This window comes from Lobosporangium transversale (genome assembly GCF_002105155.1).
Source record: "Lobosporangium transversale strain NRRL 3116 chromosome Unknown BCR41scaffold_76, whole genome shotgun sequence".
Classification (NCBI taxonomy): domain Eukaryota; kingdom Fungi; phylum Mortierellomycota; class Mortierellomycetes; order Mortierellales; family Mortierellaceae; genus Lobosporangium; species Lobosporangium transversale.
Window position 1 is genome coordinate 81,414 of NW_019029054.1, and position 20,431 is coordinate 101,844.

At 39.9% G+C, this 20,431-nt stretch overlaps 5 protein-coding genes across 5 annotated transcripts; 4 read left to right on the top strand and 1 right to left on the bottom strand.

Moving 5' to 3' along the window:
• Positions 1–224: 224 nt before the first annotated feature.
• On the top strand, positions 225–4,420 carry BCR41DRAFT_364777 (armadillo-type protein). Its single transcript, XM_022026078.1, has 11 exons — positions 225–340; positions 474–622; positions 719–790; positions 881–1,010; positions 1,099–1,190; positions 1,269–1,490; positions 1,641–2,615; positions 2,689–3,054; positions 3,133–3,191; positions 3,284–3,789; positions 3,883–4,420. Exons 1-11 carry the CDS (start codon positions 238–240, stop codon positions 4,350–4,352), a joined length of 3,144 nt encoding a protein of 1,047 aa, XP_021875559.1. The 5' UTR covers positions 225–237; the 3' UTR covers positions 4,353–4,420.
• A 104-nt stretch (positions 4,421–4,524) lies between these two features.
• On the bottom strand, positions 4,525–7,724 carry BCR41DRAFT_390696 (putative beta-adaptin). Its single transcript, XM_022028261.1, has 7 exons — positions 7,215–7,724; positions 6,877–7,130; positions 6,538–6,783; positions 6,338–6,456; positions 6,021–6,235; positions 5,141–5,889; positions 4,525–5,039 (listed from the first exon to the last, which is right to left on the bottom strand). Exons 1-7 carry the CDS (start codon positions 7,240–7,242, stop codon positions 4,581–4,583), a joined length of 2,070 nt encoding a protein of 689 aa, XP_021875560.1. The 5' UTR covers positions 7,243–7,724; the 3' UTR covers positions 4,525–4,580.
• On the top strand, positions 7,537–11,241 carry BCR41DRAFT_329566 (Sac2 family-domain-containing protein). Its single transcript, XM_022021731.1, has 14 exons — positions 7,537–7,749; positions 7,841–7,937; positions 8,020–8,072; positions 8,161–8,236; positions 8,355–8,746; positions 8,861–9,097; positions 9,281–9,335; positions 9,421–9,548; positions 9,625–9,795; positions 9,896–10,135; positions 10,229–10,302; positions 10,395–10,518; positions 10,616–10,781; positions 10,882–11,241. Exons 1-14 carry the CDS (start codon positions 7,570–7,572, stop codon positions 11,196–11,198), a joined length of 2,310 nt encoding a protein of 769 aa, XP_021875561.1. The 5' UTR covers positions 7,537–7,569; the 3' UTR covers positions 11,199–11,241.
• A 2,384-nt stretch (positions 11,242–13,625) lies between these two features.
• BCR41DRAFT_402117 (hypothetical protein) lies at positions 13,626–14,097 on the top strand (the record flags this gene model as incomplete). The annotated part of the gene is made up of 2 exons (XM_022029277.1): positions 13,626–13,868; positions 13,960–14,097. 2 exons carry the CDS (start codon positions 13,626–13,628, stop codon positions 14,095–14,097), a joined length of 381 nt encoding a protein of 126 aa, XP_021875562.1.
• Positions 14,098–15,617: 1,520 nt separating this feature from the next.
• On the top strand, positions 15,618–17,862 carry BCR41DRAFT_364786 (ZPR1 zinc-finger domain-domain-containing protein). Its single transcript, XM_022026079.1, has 4 exons — positions 15,618–15,908; positions 16,021–16,338; positions 16,499–17,167; positions 17,244–17,862. The coding sequence occupies exons 1-4, from the start codon at positions 15,729–15,731 to the stop codon at positions 17,739–17,741; spliced, it is 1,665 nt and encodes a 554-aa protein (XP_021875563.1). The 5' UTR covers positions 15,618–15,728; the 3' UTR covers positions 17,742–17,862.
• The last annotated feature ends 2,569 nt before the right edge of the window (positions 17,863–20,431 follow it).

Below are 20,431 nucleotides of genomic sequence, written 5' to 3' on the forward strand. Positions count from 1 at the left end.
TCCCTACTTGGATGTGTGCCATGAGTCCTGATCTCACCAAGCATTCGACAAGTCGACAGAGGAACAAATGTGTATGGTTGACTTTCGTTCTTCATTTTTTGAAATAAGGTTAGTGGGATGGACGTGGCTTGGATATTTAGTCGCCACGCGTTAAATTAAGGGGCAGTGGCAACGCCTACCAATCGCCAACGCGTCGAGCTATTTTTTGTCAACGCAAATTACATCGAACATCAGACGATGGACCAGGCTGTGTTCCTAACCGTGGTAGACACTCTGTCTGCTAACTTCAGTACGCGAGCAGAAGCTAAATTGCGGCTTAAGGAATTGGAGCTAAAACCAGGTATTGAATGAGCACAATCGTGAATAAGGAAATCACGATTTTGAATAGGAAACATGAATGACAGGCGTAGTGTAATCCTTAAATTGTATTCTCACGAAAAATATTTGCCACTTCTCTAAATATGCAAACACAGATTATCCGTTGAGTCTGGTAAAGCTGGTATTGACGCGGGATTGTGACATATCCCTGCGTCAATCTGCTGCAACACTACTGGAAGCTATCGTCGATTCACAATGGTCGGTCAAGGACGCTGCATCCCATAGTTCTGAGCCGCCTGCAGAAGTAAAACAACACTTTCCATTAGGAACCGTGCAGTCTCGCCAAATATGTTATTCATGCTGAAGTAAACCTTTTTTAACTTGTGCGATTTTCTTGTAGATAAAGACTGTTTTTCATGATTTAGTGCTTACTGGGCTTTCAGACCCCATAGCTGTTATCCGCACATCTTGCGTACGCAGCCAGCTATTCTGCAATTCTTCGAAAGCAATGGAGAATCCCATTCAAGGATTAAGATTCTAAAACGTTTGTGTCTATGTTTAGGCTAATATCATATGCAAGATTGCCCATTCTGATTGGCCTGATTGTTGGACAGATCTACTGGATATCCTGGCCCAAATTTTGAAAAGCGGGACAGCAGAAGGAGTCGATGGATCAATGCAAGTCCTGACTGGTGAGTTATTTTTGCGGATTGCTTTGAAAATTAGATCAATTATGGAATAAAAATAGGCAGAGCGTCTCAATTATTAGCCACTCCTTAGAGTTTTTCAGCAAGGATGTCACGCATGCACAGATGCCAGCAATCGCTTCTATGTTATTTCCTGAGCTCTTTAGAGTGTTAATATCCGATCGGGTTAGTGTTGAATAAGTCAATTTTCTGTCTATAGATATTTTGCGTAATATTTCTCTGACATTTATTTCATAATTTTAGATGTATTCCTTCGTTATCAGGTCACAATGCGTTTTGTTTTTTCGAAATGCCATTGAAATGCTTCACACTCTCAAATCGGAATATCCAGAAGCTGTTACAACATTTCTTACCCCTATTTTTGGCCAGTGGAATGATGCTTTTCTTAATATTTTGAACATACGCACAACAAATATTTCTGAAGTCGAAGATGCAGAGTGGAGCCTAAAAACCGAAATTCTCAAAGTAATCCTCTTACATCCTATTTATTTATTTATTTACTTATATATTTATTTATCTATTTTTTTTTTTTTTTTTTTTCCAAGGCCCTGATTCTTCCATTCTGAGAATAATCTCTTGGATCATGTGAAAGTCTAACCTCATGTTAACATTCAGTCTATGAACATTGCTATTCAAGGGTTTCCGAAATTGACATTATCATACACTCTCCCAGTCCTTTCAGTGGTTTGGCAGGATCTAGTTATTCTACGTGCAGGATACTTTCAGGAGCATACAGCTAGCAGTATTAATCAGGACAGACAGCCAATTGAGAACATAAATGAAAAGGCTACAGTCTTTACGATTTATCTGCGAGCACAACTTGACTTCCTGCAAATGATATGCAGGAGGCGCAAACAGGCACTTGTTGGCCAGAATAGGGTGCTGGAGATCATTCACAGGCTTGTACAGAGCATCCTACCATATACTCAGATGACAGATAAGCAAATTGAGGGCTGGCACGCAGATCCCAACAAGTTCATCTCAGATGAGGACGATGATAGCTCCCTTAGCAGTATTCGTTTTACTGCAAAAGAGACACTATCAGCTATAGTTGGATGCCTTAAAGATCAAGCAATTCAGGCGTTAAGCATGAGCATTAATGAGGGGATTGAAAGGACTCTTCAGGAGCGGGCAGCGGGTGATCCAAACTGGTGGAAATTGCAGGAAGCATGCCTTTTAGCCACAGGACTGATATCTGAGGAGCTATGCAGTAAAGCAACAGCGGGCGAGTTTACTACTGTTGATACTGGAAAGCTGTTCGAACATATTATCATGAGTAATCTCTATGCGCATGATTACCCTTTCCTGCAAGGACGATCATTTGTACTCGCCTCTCAGTTTTCCTCCATTACACCGACTTCTTTGATCCCACAATGTGTATCAGCTACCGTAGGAGCTATTCTAAACACACCTTCTGCCATTGTTAAAGTTTCTGCTCTTAAGACTCTCAACAACTTTTACATTCATTTGGATAAAAACTACGTTCTACCGTACCAACGATCTATCATTCAAGGAATTACGCCTCTTATTGAAATAACAACTAAAGATGTCCTCAGTTTAGTCATCCGTACCTTAACCACGACCTGCAAGGTACAATGACTTATTGGTTTATTTAATTCGATCGTCTATCCTTTCTGTTCATTGCACTAACATATCACTGTAGCTAGAAACTACAGTCACAGCTGAGTTTGAGACTCTTCTTGGACCACTTGCTCTTGAAGTGTGGTCTAAGTACTCAGTGGACAATATATCGACAGGCACTATGTTATCTTCAGATGTGAAAGACTTACTCGATGTACTTGCCGCTAACCCATATATTAATTCTGCTCTCATCGCAAGAGCACTGCCAGTGCTTACAGAGATAGTCTCTGTTCACAACCCTGAAAAAGATTTGATCAAGTCAGCCATTGATCTCTTGAGTCGGTTTGTTCAAGGGAGCCCATCACCTCTGATGCCAGGTTTTGTTGCCCAATTCTTCGGAAATTTAATGTCTGTACTATTAATCAGCGATGACAGTCGCATCCTCCAGGTACTTTTTTGTTGTTGTTATAATCACGATCGCAGCTATTTTCAACTTAATTTACTGTATTTACTTTCCATAACTCAGAGCGGGCAGGAATGTTTAATACAAATCATACAAAAGGATGTCCATCAGATAGCCAATTGGTAAGAGCGAATTTGGTTGGTAAACTAATCTTTATCGTGCTTCCAGCACAGTCTGACTTATATCATAATAATATACTGGCTTTCTCATATAGGTGTGACTCGGACAGTGAATCAACTGGTCTCAACCTTTTGATGAAATTCATTGCAAGGCTCCTGAACCCATCCCAAGACGAGCCAGGGGCTATACTTGTAGGCGAATTGATTTCTAAACTGATCAAGAATGGTGGTAATATGATATCCCCCATCCTGCCCGAAATGTTGAATGCTGTGGCATTTCGACTGGCTAGTGCCAGGGTACCCTTATTCATTCAGTCCTTGGTGATGGTATTTGCCTATCTATTCTTGGACCAACAGGGAGCACAGATTGATTTTCTGAGCGCAATGACCATCGATGGACGTACTGGCTTAGATGTCGTCTTGACTAGTTGGCTCTTAAATCATGTCGACTTCCAAGGCGTCTACTATCAAAAGCTTAGCACCGTTGCCTTGACGAAAGCTTTCATCGCGGCTGATCCTCGCATGTTGGCTATTCATGTCAAGGGTGATATGATCGTTACGAATTCGTCTCGCCGAATGACGCGGTCGAAAGCAAAGACTGGTAAGCGAATTTTTTCAACTTCTTTCTTTTTTACTTTCAATTAACGAAATATCAACTCATTAGTCTTGCGGGGACCTAATTTTATATATCTAGCTCCTACACAATATGCCATGATCACTGCCCCTGTTAAAATTGTTAAGTTGCTCATAGCGGACTTGACAATCAAGATTGAAGACGAGACACTAGATGATATTGTGGACGACAAGAACGGTTATGCCGAGCATGATGAAGATGATGGTGAAGAAGATGATGATGATGAAGGCAATATTGAGAGAGAGAGAAAAGATGAACTCGGAATTGAAAACAGTTTAATCAAACAGCGCGTCAAAGGGGATGGTGTAGTATTTCTTTCAGATCAGCTGCCTCGAAGATTCTTCGACACTGATAAAGATGATGGATATAGTGAGGAGCCCGACTTGAAGGCAGACCTGATATTCCAATTGAACTTGAAAGAGTTCCTCATTGAGTTCTTCCGGCAACAGGCAAACTCTCCTTTGCTCAAGCAATGTGTTCAAGATCTAAACGATAATGAGAGGCAGACACTCTTCAACCTTTTGAATTAGTGGAAAAAAGCTACAGGAGCGTCGACAACCTTTCTATTGATGGAAGTCCCCGAAAAGATGGCTGCTATTGCTCTTAGAAATGAGATAATAAAATCATCTCTGTCTGGAAAATAGTTTTTTTTGTAATGTCATTCGAGCCTAATATTTTTAGAACGAGGAATATAACGGGTTGATAACCTGATAGCAAACAACGCGTTTATTTTTGTAATATTTCATCCAATCCACTTTTTACAAGTCAAAGGACATCAAGTCAACCTCGGTATTCTTATTCCCCGAGCCAACTGCTGCTGTGGTGTCTGTTCTATAGGGGTTCTCTGCATTGATTTTTTGTTCGTAATACTCTTGATTCCCGATCGAAGCCTCTGCCACTTGCTCAAATGACTGCTCGTGGTAAGACAAACGTTGATGTTTTGGCGCTGCTGCTACGTACTCATTGTTATTGCCATTATTGGTGTACATATGTTCATATGAGTCCCTATGAATTAAAGTCCCTCTTCCATAATTTTGTCTCCTCAGAGTGGGCGAAGGGATAAGAAACCTAGGTTTGCAGTGGGGAATGAATGTAGTGGGGGCTTTATGGTATATTGCAGACAGCGAGGCAATGTGGAGAAGGAGCTCCTCTAATAACACTGGATCCATATTGTCAGTCTCTGTCGAGATATGAGGTTTCTCTGACAGTACAACAGCCTATTTCAAAATTAGTCAAATATAGCTAATTTAGGATTTGGGATCGACTTGCCACGGCAGGCTCTTATATCGAGATGATAATAAAATTGATGCAACCATACCTTCGCTGCTGCAACATCCGTCGACAACAGGCGCCAATAGATATAGCCACGGTCCCTAAGGTCAGGATTATCGACTTCTTCAGTAGCCCACTTCAATACCTTAGGCACAAGGTCCTGTCCTGCTGCCGGTCGCTTGATAAACAATTTGACGGTTGCTGTAAGCAGTGCTAATTGAACTTCTACAGTTTCTTCAAGGAAGGTATATAGAAAGTCATCCAAAAGCTCGTCTGAATTCTCGATACGATCTGCATACTGACCAATAATCCAAATCATAGCTGCTTTAGCCTCTGGCTCATCCAGATTGTCTAAATTCTCACACAATATACCAATAATGCTCTCGTATTGGTTGGGATATTTCCTAAAGATATCCTTGATCACTACGATTGATTCCTGGACTACATAGTTGACTTTGGTCTGAATAAGCTCTAGTAATGCCTGCACGCACTTCTGGGCAGTGGACTCAATCTTAACTGCCAACCGTCCTATGGATCGAACAGCCTTCCTGACAAAATCCACATCAACTTCTGTCGCATACTCTTTAAGCTCTGATAAAACTTGCTCAACGTTATGTTCATTGGCGAGTCGGAACATAATTTCCAGTTTCGCCATCTTAACATAAATGGGATCGTTGTATTTGCAGAAAAATATCTTGATGTCGTTCTTAAGGATCTCTGGATGTTTTTGAATAACTAGCAATATGTTACGCAAAGCTACGTATTGAACCTCTGGACCACTGGATAACAAAGTCACTGAGGAGAAAATAACAAAGAAAAAAAAGAGAAGAGGTAAAAAAAAAAAAAAAAAAAAAAAAAGACTTTAGCTTCAAGACCTGGGATCATCCTACTGAAATCCGATCAAATGTTTTTGAGAAAAAAATTACCAAGAGGTGGTGAGAGCTTCTTGCACATGTTGGAGATATCGTCGTCTTTTGCCATGTAATTCATAAGGTACACAATAACTTTGACAGCAGTCAAGACAACCGCTGAGTTAGCGTGCTGAAGACGAGGAGCAATACGCTCAGCTAGCATCTCAGCATCCCCAGGTTCCTGAGGTACCACAAACATGAGAGATTCTAAAATATAAGTCTGTCCCCACCTATTTAAAAAACCAATTAATACGAGGATAAGTGATTTTGGTCCAAGTCGATAAAAATATCACAGAAATCATTGGGCTCACTCGCACTTTTGGAGTACTTACTCAGAGCATTCGTTCAAGGCTGTTACTAACTTGCTTGCAATCGACATATTGAGCTTCAGTTGGATGTGATCTGATCTCTCTGAGATTTCTGTTAGTGCTGCAACTGCATTAGCTACGACCTAACGAGGCAAATGGTTGAATGCGTTAAATTCAACGATATATCCAGGCTACGTTGTACTCCTCACTTTTACGCAACATACCGAAGGGTTCGAGTCAACAAGCATATCACGCAAGAGATCGATAAATCCGGCGTTCTCTACAAGGTGGCGATCCTGCATAAAAAGTTTTGCAACGCACACTGCAGCGGTTTTCCGAACATATGGATCTTGATCACGCATACAATGACGAAGGGGTTGAATCAGACAAGCAGTGACCTTGTCAACATGGATATAGCCCATGGTACGGATAGCTAAGGCTCTTATTAATGGATTGGCATCTTCCACATCCTGCAGCAAGTTTCGAGATGATCAATGATGTTAGTGTGAAGCAGGTTTTATAAACTTTTTCTGGCAGGTAAAAGTATGTAGACAAACAGTTACCCGACGAAAAGTGTTAATGGCATCAAGGGCCATCTCGGGTTTTCCTTTGGCATAATTAATCAAGAAGAGGTAAACCATCTTTTTCACTTCGAGAACAGGAATGGCCATACAAGCAATTACATCAGGGTAGAGTGAAGACATGTCGTTGCCCATGGTCATGTTCGCCACAATCTTTTTCAGAGTTGCCTTCTTGCGAGTATAATTTCTATCCTTTTTATCGGAATTAAGTTCCTGGCGCAGCTCCTGAATCTTGCCTACGGGTTTATGAACAAGTCATGAGCTCAGGAATATTCTTAAGAACATTAAGAGATGAAGCTATGACATTTTTTTTTGTGTACCTCGCTGGAAAAACTTAGCGTCAGACATGGTATGGCAAACAAAGCGATAATGGTGATGATGATGATGATGGTAGTTGAATTCGGAATGATGATAACAAAATGAATTGACGATTTAATAGATGGAAAAGAATTATTAAGGATAATAACAATAAAGAGGCCGATGGACTATGTAAACGATGCAATGGACAGATGCGGGTAAAGAACGATGGACGCTTTCAGATTTGGGCGTTGCTCAAAAGGACCGAAATGCTCTACTGGCTCTTGCCAGCGAAACCAAAGCCACGAACGAGGAATATGATAAAAAACTTCTTGACAAAGGACACGCCATTCCTACTTTCCTAATCATCATTCAAGGATGAACCCTTCAGGACTTTCTATCAACACTATGGGTACGCTCGATGACCAGGCAACCTCCGTCCAGGAACCTATTCCAGTTCGACGCAATTCACAAAAGCGTCAGTCACTTACAGGACTCAAGTTTCTAAATGAGTTGCTCGATGAACTTGACCATGACCAAGATACAACGCGAGATCCTGTAAGCGAATATTTTTACACGCCATAATGCTGCTATGAATACCATTTCGAACCCAAATAGACACTCTTATTCGGCATTTTCGTTTCTACAGAATTATTTCACGAACCCACTCTTATCAAAACCAGAGCTGGAACCCTCTGTATCACCTCTCCTCCTACAAGACGATCTTGCTTTTGAGCAAGTTGGAGGTAAGTCTAATAAGACCAATGGGTTGCACATACTTACGTTATTGAAAGCTTTAATTACCCTCCTTAATATCTTTTGTTTTAGACCGGATATCAGAGTTTCAGGACGATGAGTTTGTAAAGCAGGCGCTAGCAAAGGTATCATGATAGTCAAGGAAAATAGAGTGCCGAGCAAATCATATTGGCGGTGGAAGCTTAGAACCTGTCTTTAATTGCACTGCTTTAGGGCATGGACCTTCGAGAATATGCACATCATATTGAAAGTGAGCTGGATATTGTAGGCCAGGATCACGAAGATGATTGTAAGCAAAGGAATGCTCGAAAAATGATCGATGTAAACACCTTACACAAGGCTTTGCGTTAGGACTGCTCTAATATCTAGCTGATACATGAAATTTGGCTTCGATAACATTCTTATAGATATCCACCAGAGTCAAGCATTCGTTGATTTGCACGATCAGATCAAATCGTGTGATGAGATCCTAGAAACCATGGAGAATCTGCTCAGTATTTTTCAAACAGACCTAGGAAATATCTCCACTGAAATTCAGACTCTACAGACCAAGTCAGTAACTATGAGCGTACAGCTCAAGAATAGGATGGCAGTCGAAAATCATCTCAACGAGTTGCTAGAGGGCATAATGGTCACGCCTCAGTTAATCCGGAAGATCTACGATGGCGAGGTGGATGAAACCTGGTTGAGCGCCCTATCTGAACTTGATAGTAAGATGCGACATGCCAAAGCAAGACAAGGGCGACACATCAGAGCTTTAAAAGAGGTCGGCCCAGAGCTAGAAAGATTGCGCTTTAAGGTTCGATACTATCAACTATAACTAATTGAATGATGAGTTGACATTTCTCATAAATTGAGTACTCAGTTTTTTTCTTTTTTTTTTAAAAAAAAAAAAAAAAAAAAAAAAACATAGACAGTTGAAAAGATTCGAGAATTTCTGTTGTCAAAGATTAAATCATTTAGGGTCCCCAACACCAATGTACAGATTATGCAACACTCTGTTCTTCTCAAGTATAAAGAATTAAATCAGTTTGTTATGGAACGACACAGTGAAGTAGCAGCAGAAATCAGACAGACTTATGCCAATACATTGCGCTGGTATTTTTCAAACCAGTTTGAGACTTATGCCTCAAGCCTCGAAAAACTTCAGGTACAGTGTCAGTGTGTGTTTAGAGTTCACTAATAATTAAAAAAAAAAAAAAAAAAAAAAAAAAATACTTGAAGGCTGTGCTTAAGTAGCCATACTACATAATTGTATGTCTTATTTTCTTTTCTTTTTTTTGACTATCTATTTTCTCTCTCTTTAAAAAAAAAAAAAAAAAAAAAAAAAAAGTGCATAGTTGGTGATAAATACGAAATGATTTGCACAGATGAAAGCGCACGCAAAGGTAGAGAGTGCCACCTTGAGTCGAAGAAATGTGCTGCTACAAGTCACGCTCTGTCCTTAACTCAAACGTTTCAAATATGCTATAGGTCTTTTCGGCACATCAAAGGCTCCCCATCGGAAGACGAATGTGTTTGCAATGGGCTCACGTATCGATACTCTTAAGAACCAGGATGCAGGATTGATTTTGATTCATGTTGCTAACGAGGAGAATTTGGTATGAATAGAAAGAGAACGTTTGTTCGATCTTGAAAATACGTATGTTATATTAAACGGTCATATTCTTGTTTTAGAAATATCCCTATGAAGTATTATTCCGTAGTTTCAACTTGGCGCTCATAGACAATGCTAGTTCGGAGTATCTCTTCTTAGTTGAATACTTCTCTAAAAGATCGCAAGCAGACATCGAGGGCATTAAAGCAGTGTTTACACATATCTTTGATCCGACTTTAAAACTAGGGCTCGTAAGTGCATTTGCTCTTAATGTCTCAGTTTCTAGATAGTCGACTTGAAAGGCCTGAATGAACGAGTTTCTTTATGCTAAACGGGAAATATCCTTAATAGGCAAATATAAAAGAATACGCGGACTCCAGCTACGATGCACTCGGCATTTTACTCTGCTTGAGAATTAACCGTCAGCTTGCCAAGGAGTTAGAAAGGAGGAAGATCCCAATGCTCGACAAGTACGGTGATGCAATTCATATGATATTGTGGCCGCGTTTTCAAACCGTAATTGATATGCACATCGACAGTGTACGCAAAGCAAAGACTAGAGTTAAGCCCAAGAATGTACATCCGCATTGGGTACGTTAAAATGAGAATTTTACTCTTAAAGTTTCTTAAGAGATAATAGCTTCATAAGAAAGCGAGCTCACTTGTTTAGCTTTTACTATGTAGATTGCACGGAGATATGGAGAGTTTGTGGGCTCACTCCTGCTGCTGAACGATGAACAAACGGATGTGATGCCAAGGTAGGCAACAAACAACCTCCTCAAATGCATGCAGTGTAGAATTGATACAACTTGGACTTATCACAAGCACTTATCAACTTTTATGTAAACAGACTAGCGTTGTTAAGATTGGAAATGAGCTCCTTGTTTGATATTATGTCAAAAACTTTCACAGATACCAAAAGCCGTCTTGTATTTTTAATTAACACATTTGATCTAGTGCTTACACTCCTAGCAGTAAGTCAAGCAAATTGAGATTGGGAATGAATGGATGAATCATAGGGTTTAAAAAGAAACTAAATATGATCTCTGTGAACTGCATTGTCTATTTTAGGATGTCCGTACGAATGAAGTCGAGGTTGAAAACGAGCACTGGAGGCAAGCTTTGCAGCAAACAGTTGCACTTTTTGTGGAGGAAGAGCTAAAGCCCTATTTTGGCGACTTAATCTCCTTCATCCGCATGGTTGACATAGCTGGTGGTGTTTCCAAAGTTCAACTTGGTAAGCTGTAAAATCTGTAAAGCAAAAAAAAAAAAAAAAAAAAAAAAAAAAAGAGCTATCACAATGAAATTTGTTCTAATCTTCCCATCGTAACGCACAGATCACTTTGAGCGGACCTCATACTCATTCAGTAACTCCTGGCGTCAATCACTCCTCGCTATCAATACAAGTGTCATCCAGCATTTCTCAAGTTTCAAGAATGGTACACTGGTCTTGCATCAAGTCCTGGCTCAGTTGCTTGTATATTATACTCGCTTCCATAGTCTACTCGACGAGAAGCTGCGGGAGCTAGGCGCCTCAGGCTCATCATCTAGTACAAACGCTGTCATTAGTACACGAGGATGGTCTCATCAACCAGTAGGGGTTCAGACAGTCATGGTTGAAGTCAAAAAATTTAGATCTAACTTTTTACCATAAAAACGCTATCCATGTTGTGAAAGCGTAGGTTCTAAGTGGATGGTCGTGCATCGCATTTTAGGTATATGCCAAACTCGAAATTTTACAAAGTGTCATCAGATGGAATTTTCAAAGCTGCGCTTTTTTTTTTTTTTTTTTTTTGGATTATTGTGATGGTGATGGAGGCTTCAGAAGAGCATACGCTATAAGGGCGGTAATTGGAGAAATAGAGATGATAATATGTAATAACCAGATATGGGACGGACATGTGATAGCATGGTGCATGGAAGTTGATTCCCATTAGCGTCGCAATCAGAAAAGTGGTTGTCCCTTAACAGGCTCGTCCTCTTGTCTTCTTGTCATTATTCCAAATCTTAGGCTGCCTTCAATACGTCAGCACGAACATAACGCAACGAAAGCGTTTGAATCCAAAGTGCACAAAGCACAACTTTTTTTATTTTTTATTTTTAATATTACTGAGGAATAGTTTGCAATTTAGTTATCGAGCTCACCTGGCTTCATCCTAAGCTACAATAGGCCAAACCCTTTACTATTTTAGGAGGTGCTTTTTCTTTACTATGAAAAACATTCTCCCAGGATATTGCCCGGAGCATACCACGTAAAGGCGGTGTGGCCAAACTGTATTCCATTAGGTCAGGCCCACGGCTTCGCTAACGCCCGCGCACACACATCCATTAACGCACTAATCCATTCCCTCACCCTCAACCACCCAATCAAAGAGGGCCTATATTCACAATATTCATCCAAGAACCAGTTCCGGTGTATGCTCATTGTGGTCTTAGGAATGTATCGTTACCATATTAGATGGTGTCTCACTTCTGTTAGCATTTGTTCGCGTACAAAAGCCTCATTGTTTATTAGTTCGTGTTTTTTTATTATTATTATTGTTATTATTATTATTCTGTAAAGATCGTTTGATTCTTTGGGTTTTTATTTTTTATTTTTTTGTAGTTTGAGGCATGTGTTTTGCCGTGTTAGGTCACTCAGTTTCCTTTGGATTCATTCTTCAGTTGGAAACATCGACCTTCTAGAGCACACCATGAAGGTGGTCCGAACACCGTGCCTTGGGTTTGTGAGGAAGTGATTCTGTCTATTTGAGTGAGGTGCGCGGCAGCGTGGCTATTCAAGTGAGAAGGCGACTGCCTGGCTGTTTGCGCGGGATATTCTGGGTACTTGAGCAAGGAAGCGTTAAGTAAGGAGTTGGCACTATTTGTTTATAGAGGCACCATTTGTCCATAGAGCTAGCCTAAACCGCCACACTCCGCTCGGTTTAGGAAGGATTCATGTTGTTTGCTACCTAACAGTGACATGGAAAGAAAGAGAGAGAAAGGGAAAGAAGAAAAAAAACTCAACTCAAGAACGTTGAGAGCTTCGCGGAAGAGAGCTGAGGACTTCAGTAGAGGTGGATGTTTAGGGAATGTTGCTTACTTTTATCTTGGTCAAGGCTGACGAGAAAAGGAAGAAGGAATCGATTTTTTATATTCATTTTCGAAAATACTCGCGAAGAGTGCAGAGATGTGCGAAGAGTGGTTTTTGAAAGCGCTCATGGAAAACCTCACATGCGAAAACAAAGTGATGAATATGTCAAGTGTCTTTATTTTACGTTCTAAAATAAATCATTTGAAGAGAGAATAAAAAAAAGAGAAAACCCACATAGATGGAGGTGGAATTTTTAACAATAGCATGTTCACGAACAACCTAAGCATGATCCACATTCTCTCAGACTTAAATATTTGTTAACAAAAGAGATCATCCTCTTCATCCTCTTCATCTTTTCTCTCTCTCCAGTCCTAACAAGGGATAGAGAAGACCATCATACTGCGGAAGGTTATACCTAATCCTCTCTTCTAAGATATAGTACATGCCATTTCTCGGGAAGCTTTTGCGCCTTTTTTTTTTAACATTAACTTTGAATATATAAAGTAGCATGATATAGCACAATATAATGCGAAGACTAGGCTGGCGTTTATAATCTCTATTCGGAAGTGAAAACCAAAAAAAAAAAAAAAAAAAAAAGTAATCCATAAACGTACGTATATCTAACCAATTAAAAGTACACAAGTGTATCGAAAACAACGTTCTAAAGAAAGGAGCAGTCTGAGTATAACCTGTCGCAGTACGGTTTTCACTATATTCTTCTCCATCTCTCTTAAGGAGTGAGAAGAGAGAAAACACGAAGAGAGTATATACTCTAACATTGGATTTCATTGTATTTTAGGCTCACGACGTAAAGCTAGATCCCTTGCCACCACTGCCTATTGGTTGCTCGGAGAACATGATGAGCTTATCTAAGTATGCTCAATATTTTCTCGAAAAAAAGGGTGTAACAGTTCGAGCTCAAGCAGGCGTAGTGTTTTCTTTTCTCCTCCCCCTTTCTGCTTCCTTGACATGCTGTTGTATACATATTATGAAGTGACGCTAAAAAAAATGCACTATTCTATTACCAACGACCGTAGCCTGGCGCTCTCGCGGATCAATTTTACCAAGGCTCTTGAGGGCAATTGGTTTTTCGGGCGCATTATGCCTGAAACCGAACAAGCAATTTCACTCCGCAATTTCTCTTCATCATTGATGTCTCATGGCCTCGAGGCTTTGAAAGACACCCTAATCAAGAGCGAATTGGATCTAGAATATCTTCTAGATGAGGTCACAATCCACATAGGGCAGCTAGTACATCGGAAGAGATAGGGTGGTGGGCCGCGCTCAGGTGGAAAATCCGCCTTAAAGACGGAAAGATAACTACGAACTTCTGCAATAAAAGCGTGTCAGTCCTGATCGGTTTGATTTTCATGTAGTAAATGAGCTTCTCCTTCACACGTTCGATGCAATGATAATTCGCATATGGGAGCTTGCCCAGGAATGTGAAGACCTAGATGAAAGCTCTACGTTTTTCCTGTAGATGTGCTGCAAGAGCTAAATGAACAGGGTCTGAACAAGTTTCTGGACAGATTCTTAGATAAAACCAACCAACCAACTCCGGCGTACAGAACTGTGTCTGATAATGCTGTTCTATTTATAAGAGGTATGTTAATCTACATAGAGTTTTCTTCTGCCATCAAGGCTGGGGATGTTGGACGCATTAGGGAGGCTCTAGTGTGGATTACTGCCATCTGTCAAGCTGGAGGGCAAAGAATTACGCATACGAGCTCCTGCATCTTCATTGTGGCCTCAAATACTCCTGGACCGAGCAGACAAGTCATGCTGTCATGTCTTCTTGGCTAGTAAACACTACAGACCAGGCAAATCCCTGAATACCTATAGATCTTTTCCAAGAGATCAATAGTTTGCATTCCAAAAAGATACGAAAGGCAAACGGATCAACCTGGGATCAGAATCTGCCAACATCCACTTGTTTGGCGTCCCTTACTCAGGTACCAAGATGCCACAAAGAAAGCGGCCCATGATATCAACAAGATACTCGTATCTCTCAGAACCAATAATATTCTTGGTAGGCAATGATCATCCTCTGGAATTTCATTCGCAAATTGCCAGCGCACGTTCCGTAACAAACCTCGTCAGTGAAGGCTATATAGGAAGATGTAGGGGCCGAAACGCCTTCAATCGTTTATTAGATATATGGGCGCCGATGATTTGCCATCAGGCCATGTGGACTTGTGGAGTCAAAAACTGATTATTTTGCGTGTCCAACAGACAGCACGCTACACAGCGAGAAACTCATTCTTTTGCATTCAAAAGTGTAGGCTATCTTAGCACTACATCTTTCTCAATTTTCCATTTAAACTATGGCAATAAGTCGGATCATGATTCAATAAAATGTATCTCTTTATTAAACTAAGCCTAAAAAAATTCATGAGTATAATGATGCTGCTTTCTTTTCACCTCTTTCAGTTAACTATTACACCGGCGGATTGATATGCAATGGGTTCCTATTCTGAATATTATATAAGAAACATAAAGTTAGTCTTCAATGTTTACGCTATACTATGAAGATATTAAAGGGTAAAAAAATGATGTGGATCCTTGGCACAACAAAGCTGCAGACCTGAGTCCCTCTCCTTCCGAAGAAAGCGGGCCTCACTCCAGATAGTTGTTTGAAGGAACCGGGTGTCCTAAAACCCCTTCTCTCACAAGGAGACAAGTTTAATCTTATCCGATCGAAAAAACAAATGCCAGCAGAGAAAGCTTGGCCTTCGTGGGTGCGGATGTAATGTAATCGTCGTGACTGCAAACGTGTTATAAATGTCGCTTCTGTAAACGTTTTATATGAATATACCTTAAATAAATAGCTGATCCATGTGTGTCGTAAAAAAGAAAAAAAAAGAAAGAAAGAAAGAAAGGAAAGAAGAGAGAGTGTCGAAATGAACAAAAAAAATTTTCTAATTCTTATTTGGAATAACCAGTGGCTTAGCCATAGTAGATTAATGAGTTTCTACATCCAAAACGAACTCTTTGGAAGCTCTCTATTACAAATATTCATGCTTGCATAAAAAAGAAGGGAAAAAAAAAAAGTTTCACTTCTTGCATTCAAAAATCTACATCAACATTCTTTCCGACATTCAACACCCCGCCATGTCTGAAGAAAGCAAAAACAACGATCTCGGCCTCTCAGCATCTCTTGCCAACACCGCTTTATTTGACAAGTCCCACCAAGCTCAGGATACACCTACGGATGGACCTCTTTTCCAAGATATTGATGGTGACCAACGAGTCACCGAGATCGAGTCACTGTGCATGAACTGCCATGAGAGTGTTAGTGTCATCATTATATCCTATTTCCTGCTTGTATCCTGGTGTGAATTTGTAAGATAATATTGAGAGCATAATGTTTAACGGTGACACATGGCAATTGGATACATTGTAGGGAACAACTCGTTTACTGTTAACTAGAGTGCCTCACTTCCGCGAGGTAATCATCATGGCATTTGATTGCCCACATTGTGGCTACAGAACTAATGAGCTGCAGCAGGCAAATGCGGTCGCTGTTGGAGGCGCTATCTACACCTGCAAGGTCACTACCAAAGCAGACCTCAACCGCCAGCTCGTCAAGACTAATACCGCAGTTGTCAAAATTCCCGAAATTGATTTTGAAATCCCTGCCCAACGGGGACACCTAACGACGATCGAAGGTATTCTGCAAACAGCTATAGACGACCTGGGAAGTGACCAACCTGTGCGCAGGGTACGTTCTCTGTTGTTATTAAAGTGAAAATCATTGGCTCATTCACAGTATCCCATGCACTGAAGAACCGCAGTCAAGGTATTGTTATTTTACTTTTTAATCCAGTTACATGGCGACTAAAAAGCAAAACACATGCATGTATATACACAATACATATTAGCATATGGATGAAGCTCTATATCACCAGATCGACGGCATTATCAAGAAGCTTCAGGACTGTGCCGAGAACAAATTTCCATTCACCATTATTCTGGATGATCCAGCTGGGAACTCTTATATTGAATCATTAGACGCCCCAAAACTCGATTCAAAACTGGATCTCTCTGTGTATATGCGTACACGCGCTCAGGAACGTGCCATGGGACTTTCTGTGCCTGAAGATGAAGACGAAAACGAGAAGATTAAAGAGACTGAGGAGACTGAGGAGGCTGTCCCTGTGCCCATGACTAAAGATCAGCAGATCGAGCATGCTCAGAGACAGCTATGGGAAGCGGGACTAACGGAGACTGACCTACAGAAAGAACGTGAGGCAAAGAGTCAAGCTGCTATTGTTGAAGGCAAGGATCCTAATCTCTCTGAAGATGAGGAAGAGCTTCCTGATGTTCTTTCTTTCCCAGCCAACTGCTCCTCCTGCAACGCACCTAGTGATACAAAAATGCATATATTGGACATTCCACATTTTAAAGAAGTCATTATCATGTCGACTACTTGCGATCACTGCGGATATAAGAGCAACGAAGTCAAGGCAGGGGGCCCTGTCAGCAAAAATGGGAAGCGTATCATACTTAAAATCGAGGATACTGAAGATATGAGCCGTGACATTCTCAAAGTGAGTTTTTTTTTTTTTTTTTTTTTTTAAGAAATCTATTTGGAGAGTATCAAAGCTAACTGCCAAAATATTCTAGTCCGAAACTTGTGGATTGTCCATTCCTGAAATCGACCTGGAGCTAAAATCTGGTACTCTAGGCGGCCGCTTCACCACAGTGGAAGGTCTATTGAGACAGGTTCATGAAGAACTATCAAGCAAGGTACCTGCAGAATCGGAAAATCAACCTGACCGTCGTCGTGTATTTACAAAGTTCTTGGACAAACTTGAGCAGGTCATGTCACTTGAGATTAAAAGCACTCTGATTCTTGATGATCCTCTTGGCAATTCATATCTTCAAAACCTGTACGCCCCTGAGCCAGACCCTGCTATGACTATTGAGGAATACGAACGTACATTTGAACAAAACGAGGCATTAGGGCTGAACGACATGCGCCTAGAGAATTATGAGGGAGATGTGGATGATGCCAGGTCAGCACACCATGAAGCTGAACATCATGGTGAAGAAGATGGATTAACAGAAGAACAGAAAGAGGCTGAAGAGACCTCGGGAGGTGGTGTCTCAGGTGGTCATTAATATAGAAGACGTGATGTTTTAGGGCAGTGTAGGGAGAGTGCAGAAGCTGTGAAGCAAAGTCAGCAGATGTAGATTAAATTTCATTATGAACTATAAAATAAAGCAAGCATCACCAAGGTAGTTCTGTTCATCGAATTTTTTTGGATAGCCGTGAAAGACATGGATGAATAGAGGAACAAAAGGAAAACTATTGTATATAAACATCAGACCAATGGACCACAGACCTGATGAGGTGTTGTGGCCCTTGGATGACTGAAATATGTGATACTGACTCAGCGATGTCTAAAATTGTCATGGAAGCAACTTGACTCCCAATAGAATGTGCTGGCAAAGCGTGGCAAGTTTTTTTTTATTTTTTTATTTTTATTTTTTTTTTACACAAGTTTTGTTGGACTATATGCAATTGTCGGCAAAAAGATTTCCAGATTATAAAAATTTCCGAAGTTTCCGTCTTTGCATTAAAATTCATTACTCGTTTTTGTAATGAAAGGCTTGAGGCCTTTAAACTGCTTTGTTCCATCAATGATACTCTTGGTCTTTTTATTATTTTCTATTTTTTATCATGACTGCTTTACTTGTATGCAAAAAAAAAAAAAAAAAAAAAAAAATGTATAATTTGGCTGCTCAGCGCTTTTGGTAAATCTGGATTGGAAGTCAAGCCAATTAAGCAGAATTAAAAAAAAAAAAAAAAAAAAAGAGCGCCACACACCATGCCACGATGCACATGTTTCCGGCATACAAAAATCAGAAGTGGATGGGAACACAAACAGCGCAGCATGATGATAAAAAATGTGTCAAGTGAACACAGATCGGCTTTTTATTTTTTTCAGGGACATAAACACAACTTGATGCGTAGGGCAATATTTATGACACACTCGAGAGTAAGAAATGTTTCCATGGATGTTGACATCCAAGGCGTCAAAAAATAAAATAAAAATAAAAAAGAAAAGAGCTGCCGCAGTCCATTGGCTTGTGAACATGCTGGCTGATTAAGGGAAATCTCATTTGGCCTTTTTTTTTCTAATACCGATCTTGCTCTAATTGCATTCAATGCTCTTTATTTTTTACTCTTGCCCAGAGTTTACTTACATGGCTGAGCTATGTCTAGATTTGAACAGACTATGACTACACAGGAATGGTATACATGTATGGTATGCATTTGTTATAGAAAGCATGGGGCAATAAGAGAAAAGAAAAGGGCATGAGACAAATAAAGGTAAAACTACGCATCTTCTGTTAAAAGATGCAGAGAGCACGATCGAGTGCTGTCTAAACAATAAATGTACATGTTTAAACACATGCTCAAGAAAACGGTACTCCACATGGAGGGCCAATAAATCTAACCAGTTAATATCTTTTTTTTTTTTTTTTTTTTTTTTTTTTTTACATTTAATCACAGTAATAAATGGTACATGTAATGCATCGAACCAAAGACGATGGGAACAACACACATCTTTAACGTGTCTAAGGTAATTCTCATACACAATAAAGCGTTTTGAAGTCGGATTACATTTCGCTTCTATCCCTTATACATTATGAAAGATCTTCTGAACAGAGACAATGTATAGAGGGTTCCTTTAAAGAGTCTTTTTTGGAGATCACGTATTCGCAATGAGTGGTTCAAGTCTAAATATTTTGATTAGTAAACAGTCGGCGCCTGTTAGAAAATAAAAAATATTTCTGCACCATGACACCCTTTGGCAAAGATTCTGTATAAATATAAAAATAATATATACAATTGCAAAACTTACTCGCTCTTTCGTTGGGCGTAAATGACCATGGTCAAACATCACATTAGCTGAGCTAGCAACAGATGATGGATTCCTAGAATGGAAGAGGAGTTTCAGGCAGAGCAACTTAAATAAGTCTAAAGTCTTGCATTTTAATTCTGCTCATTAAAATAATCAATAATGAAATTATATATGATAGAACAAAGCTGGTGTCATCAATGGGATCATTGCTTAAAAATCAAAAGCCTTGACTGACTTGACGCTCAGACTCGATAAGCAAAGAAAACAAAAAAAAAAAAAAAGACTGACAAGCAGTGATACTTCATTTGCCTGATGAAGTACAAAAAGAAAGAAGCCTGCCATGAGATTTAGGGACCAGGATCCAGAGACTAGGCTCTACATTGAATGTAGTCGATAATGAGTTATTGAAAAACGATTTCGGACAGGAGGAGCGTTAAATGATATGTTGTATTAATTAAACTGTTAAATTGATCCTGTCTGTTCTACCTTCTTCGATAAAAGAATGAATCACCTATGTTGTAACACACAAAAGTAGCATTCAACGCGATCCGATCACTTATTAGAGTACAAAAGACCCCATTATCATTGCACAGAAACGATTGACAAACGATGCGGCGTAGTCGTAAAGGCAAATCGCTTTTAGCTATTTTAATTCTGTTACGCAGCGTGACACTGGGGGAGCTAGAAGCATCCATTGCCTACTATACGGAAGCATTATGTAAATATAAAATAGATATAATGCTAGATATTGTTAAATGTATATAAATGTATATAAATGTATATATATACATATATATCTATAGCTATAGCATTCAAGGAATAGATGAATGGGAGTGAACAGTATAATAGTGATGTGTACAAATAGCATGTAGCCAGAGACTAAGCTGAAAAAAACTTGTCTTTTGCTTTGCTTAGAAATCCAATCCTTTGGAAAACAAT

Bases quoted from the DNA above. Each gene is read 5' to 3' on its own strand.
- BCR41DRAFT_364786 (XM_022026079.1), top strand. From the start codon at position 15,729: ATGTCTGAAGAAAGCAAAAACAACGATCTCGGCCTCTCAGCATCTCTT. The intron at 15,909-16,020 runs GTTAGTGTCATC...GATACATTGTAG, and splicing joins GCATGAACTGCCATGAGAGT to GGAACAACTCGTTTACTGTT. The intron at 16,339-16,498 runs GTACGTTCTCTG...AATACATATTAG, and splicing joins GTGACCAACCTGTGCGCAGG to CATATGGATGAAGCTCTATA.
- BCR41DRAFT_329566 (XM_022021731.1), top strand. From the start codon at position 7,570: ATGAACCCTTCAGGACTTTCTATCAACACTATGGGTACGCTCGATGAC. The intron at 8,747-8,860 runs GTTCGATACTAT...AAAAAAACATAG, and splicing joins TAGAAAGATTGCGCTTTAAG to ACAGTTGAAAAGATTCGAGA. The intron at 10,136-10,228 runs GTACGTTAAAAT...TTTACTATGTAG, and splicing joins AGAATGTACATCCGCATTGG to ATTGCACGGAGATATGGAGA.
- BCR41DRAFT_364777 (XM_022026078.1), top strand. From the start codon at position 238: ATGGACCAGGCTGTGTTCCTAACCGTGGTAGACACTCTGTCTGCTAAC. The intron at 3,055-3,132 runs GTACTTTTTTGT...TCCATAACTCAG, and splicing joins ATGACAGTCGCATCCTCCAG to AGCGGGCAGGAATGTTTAAT. The intron at 3,790-3,882 runs GTAAGCGAATTT...TTATATATCTAG, and splicing joins GCGGTCGAAAGCAAAGACTG to CTCCTACACAATATGCCATG.
- BCR41DRAFT_390696 (XM_022028261.1), bottom strand. From the start codon at position 7,242: ATGTCTGACGCTAAGTTTTTCCAGCGAG. The intron at 6,236-6,337 runs GTAAGTACTCCA...TTTTTTAAATAG, and splicing joins GCCTTGAACGAATGCTCTGA to GTGGGGACAGACTTATATTT. The intron at 5,890-6,020 runs GTAATTTTTTTC...TTTTCTCCTCAG, and splicing joins GAAGCTCTCACCACCTCTTG to TGACTTTGTTATCCAGTGGT.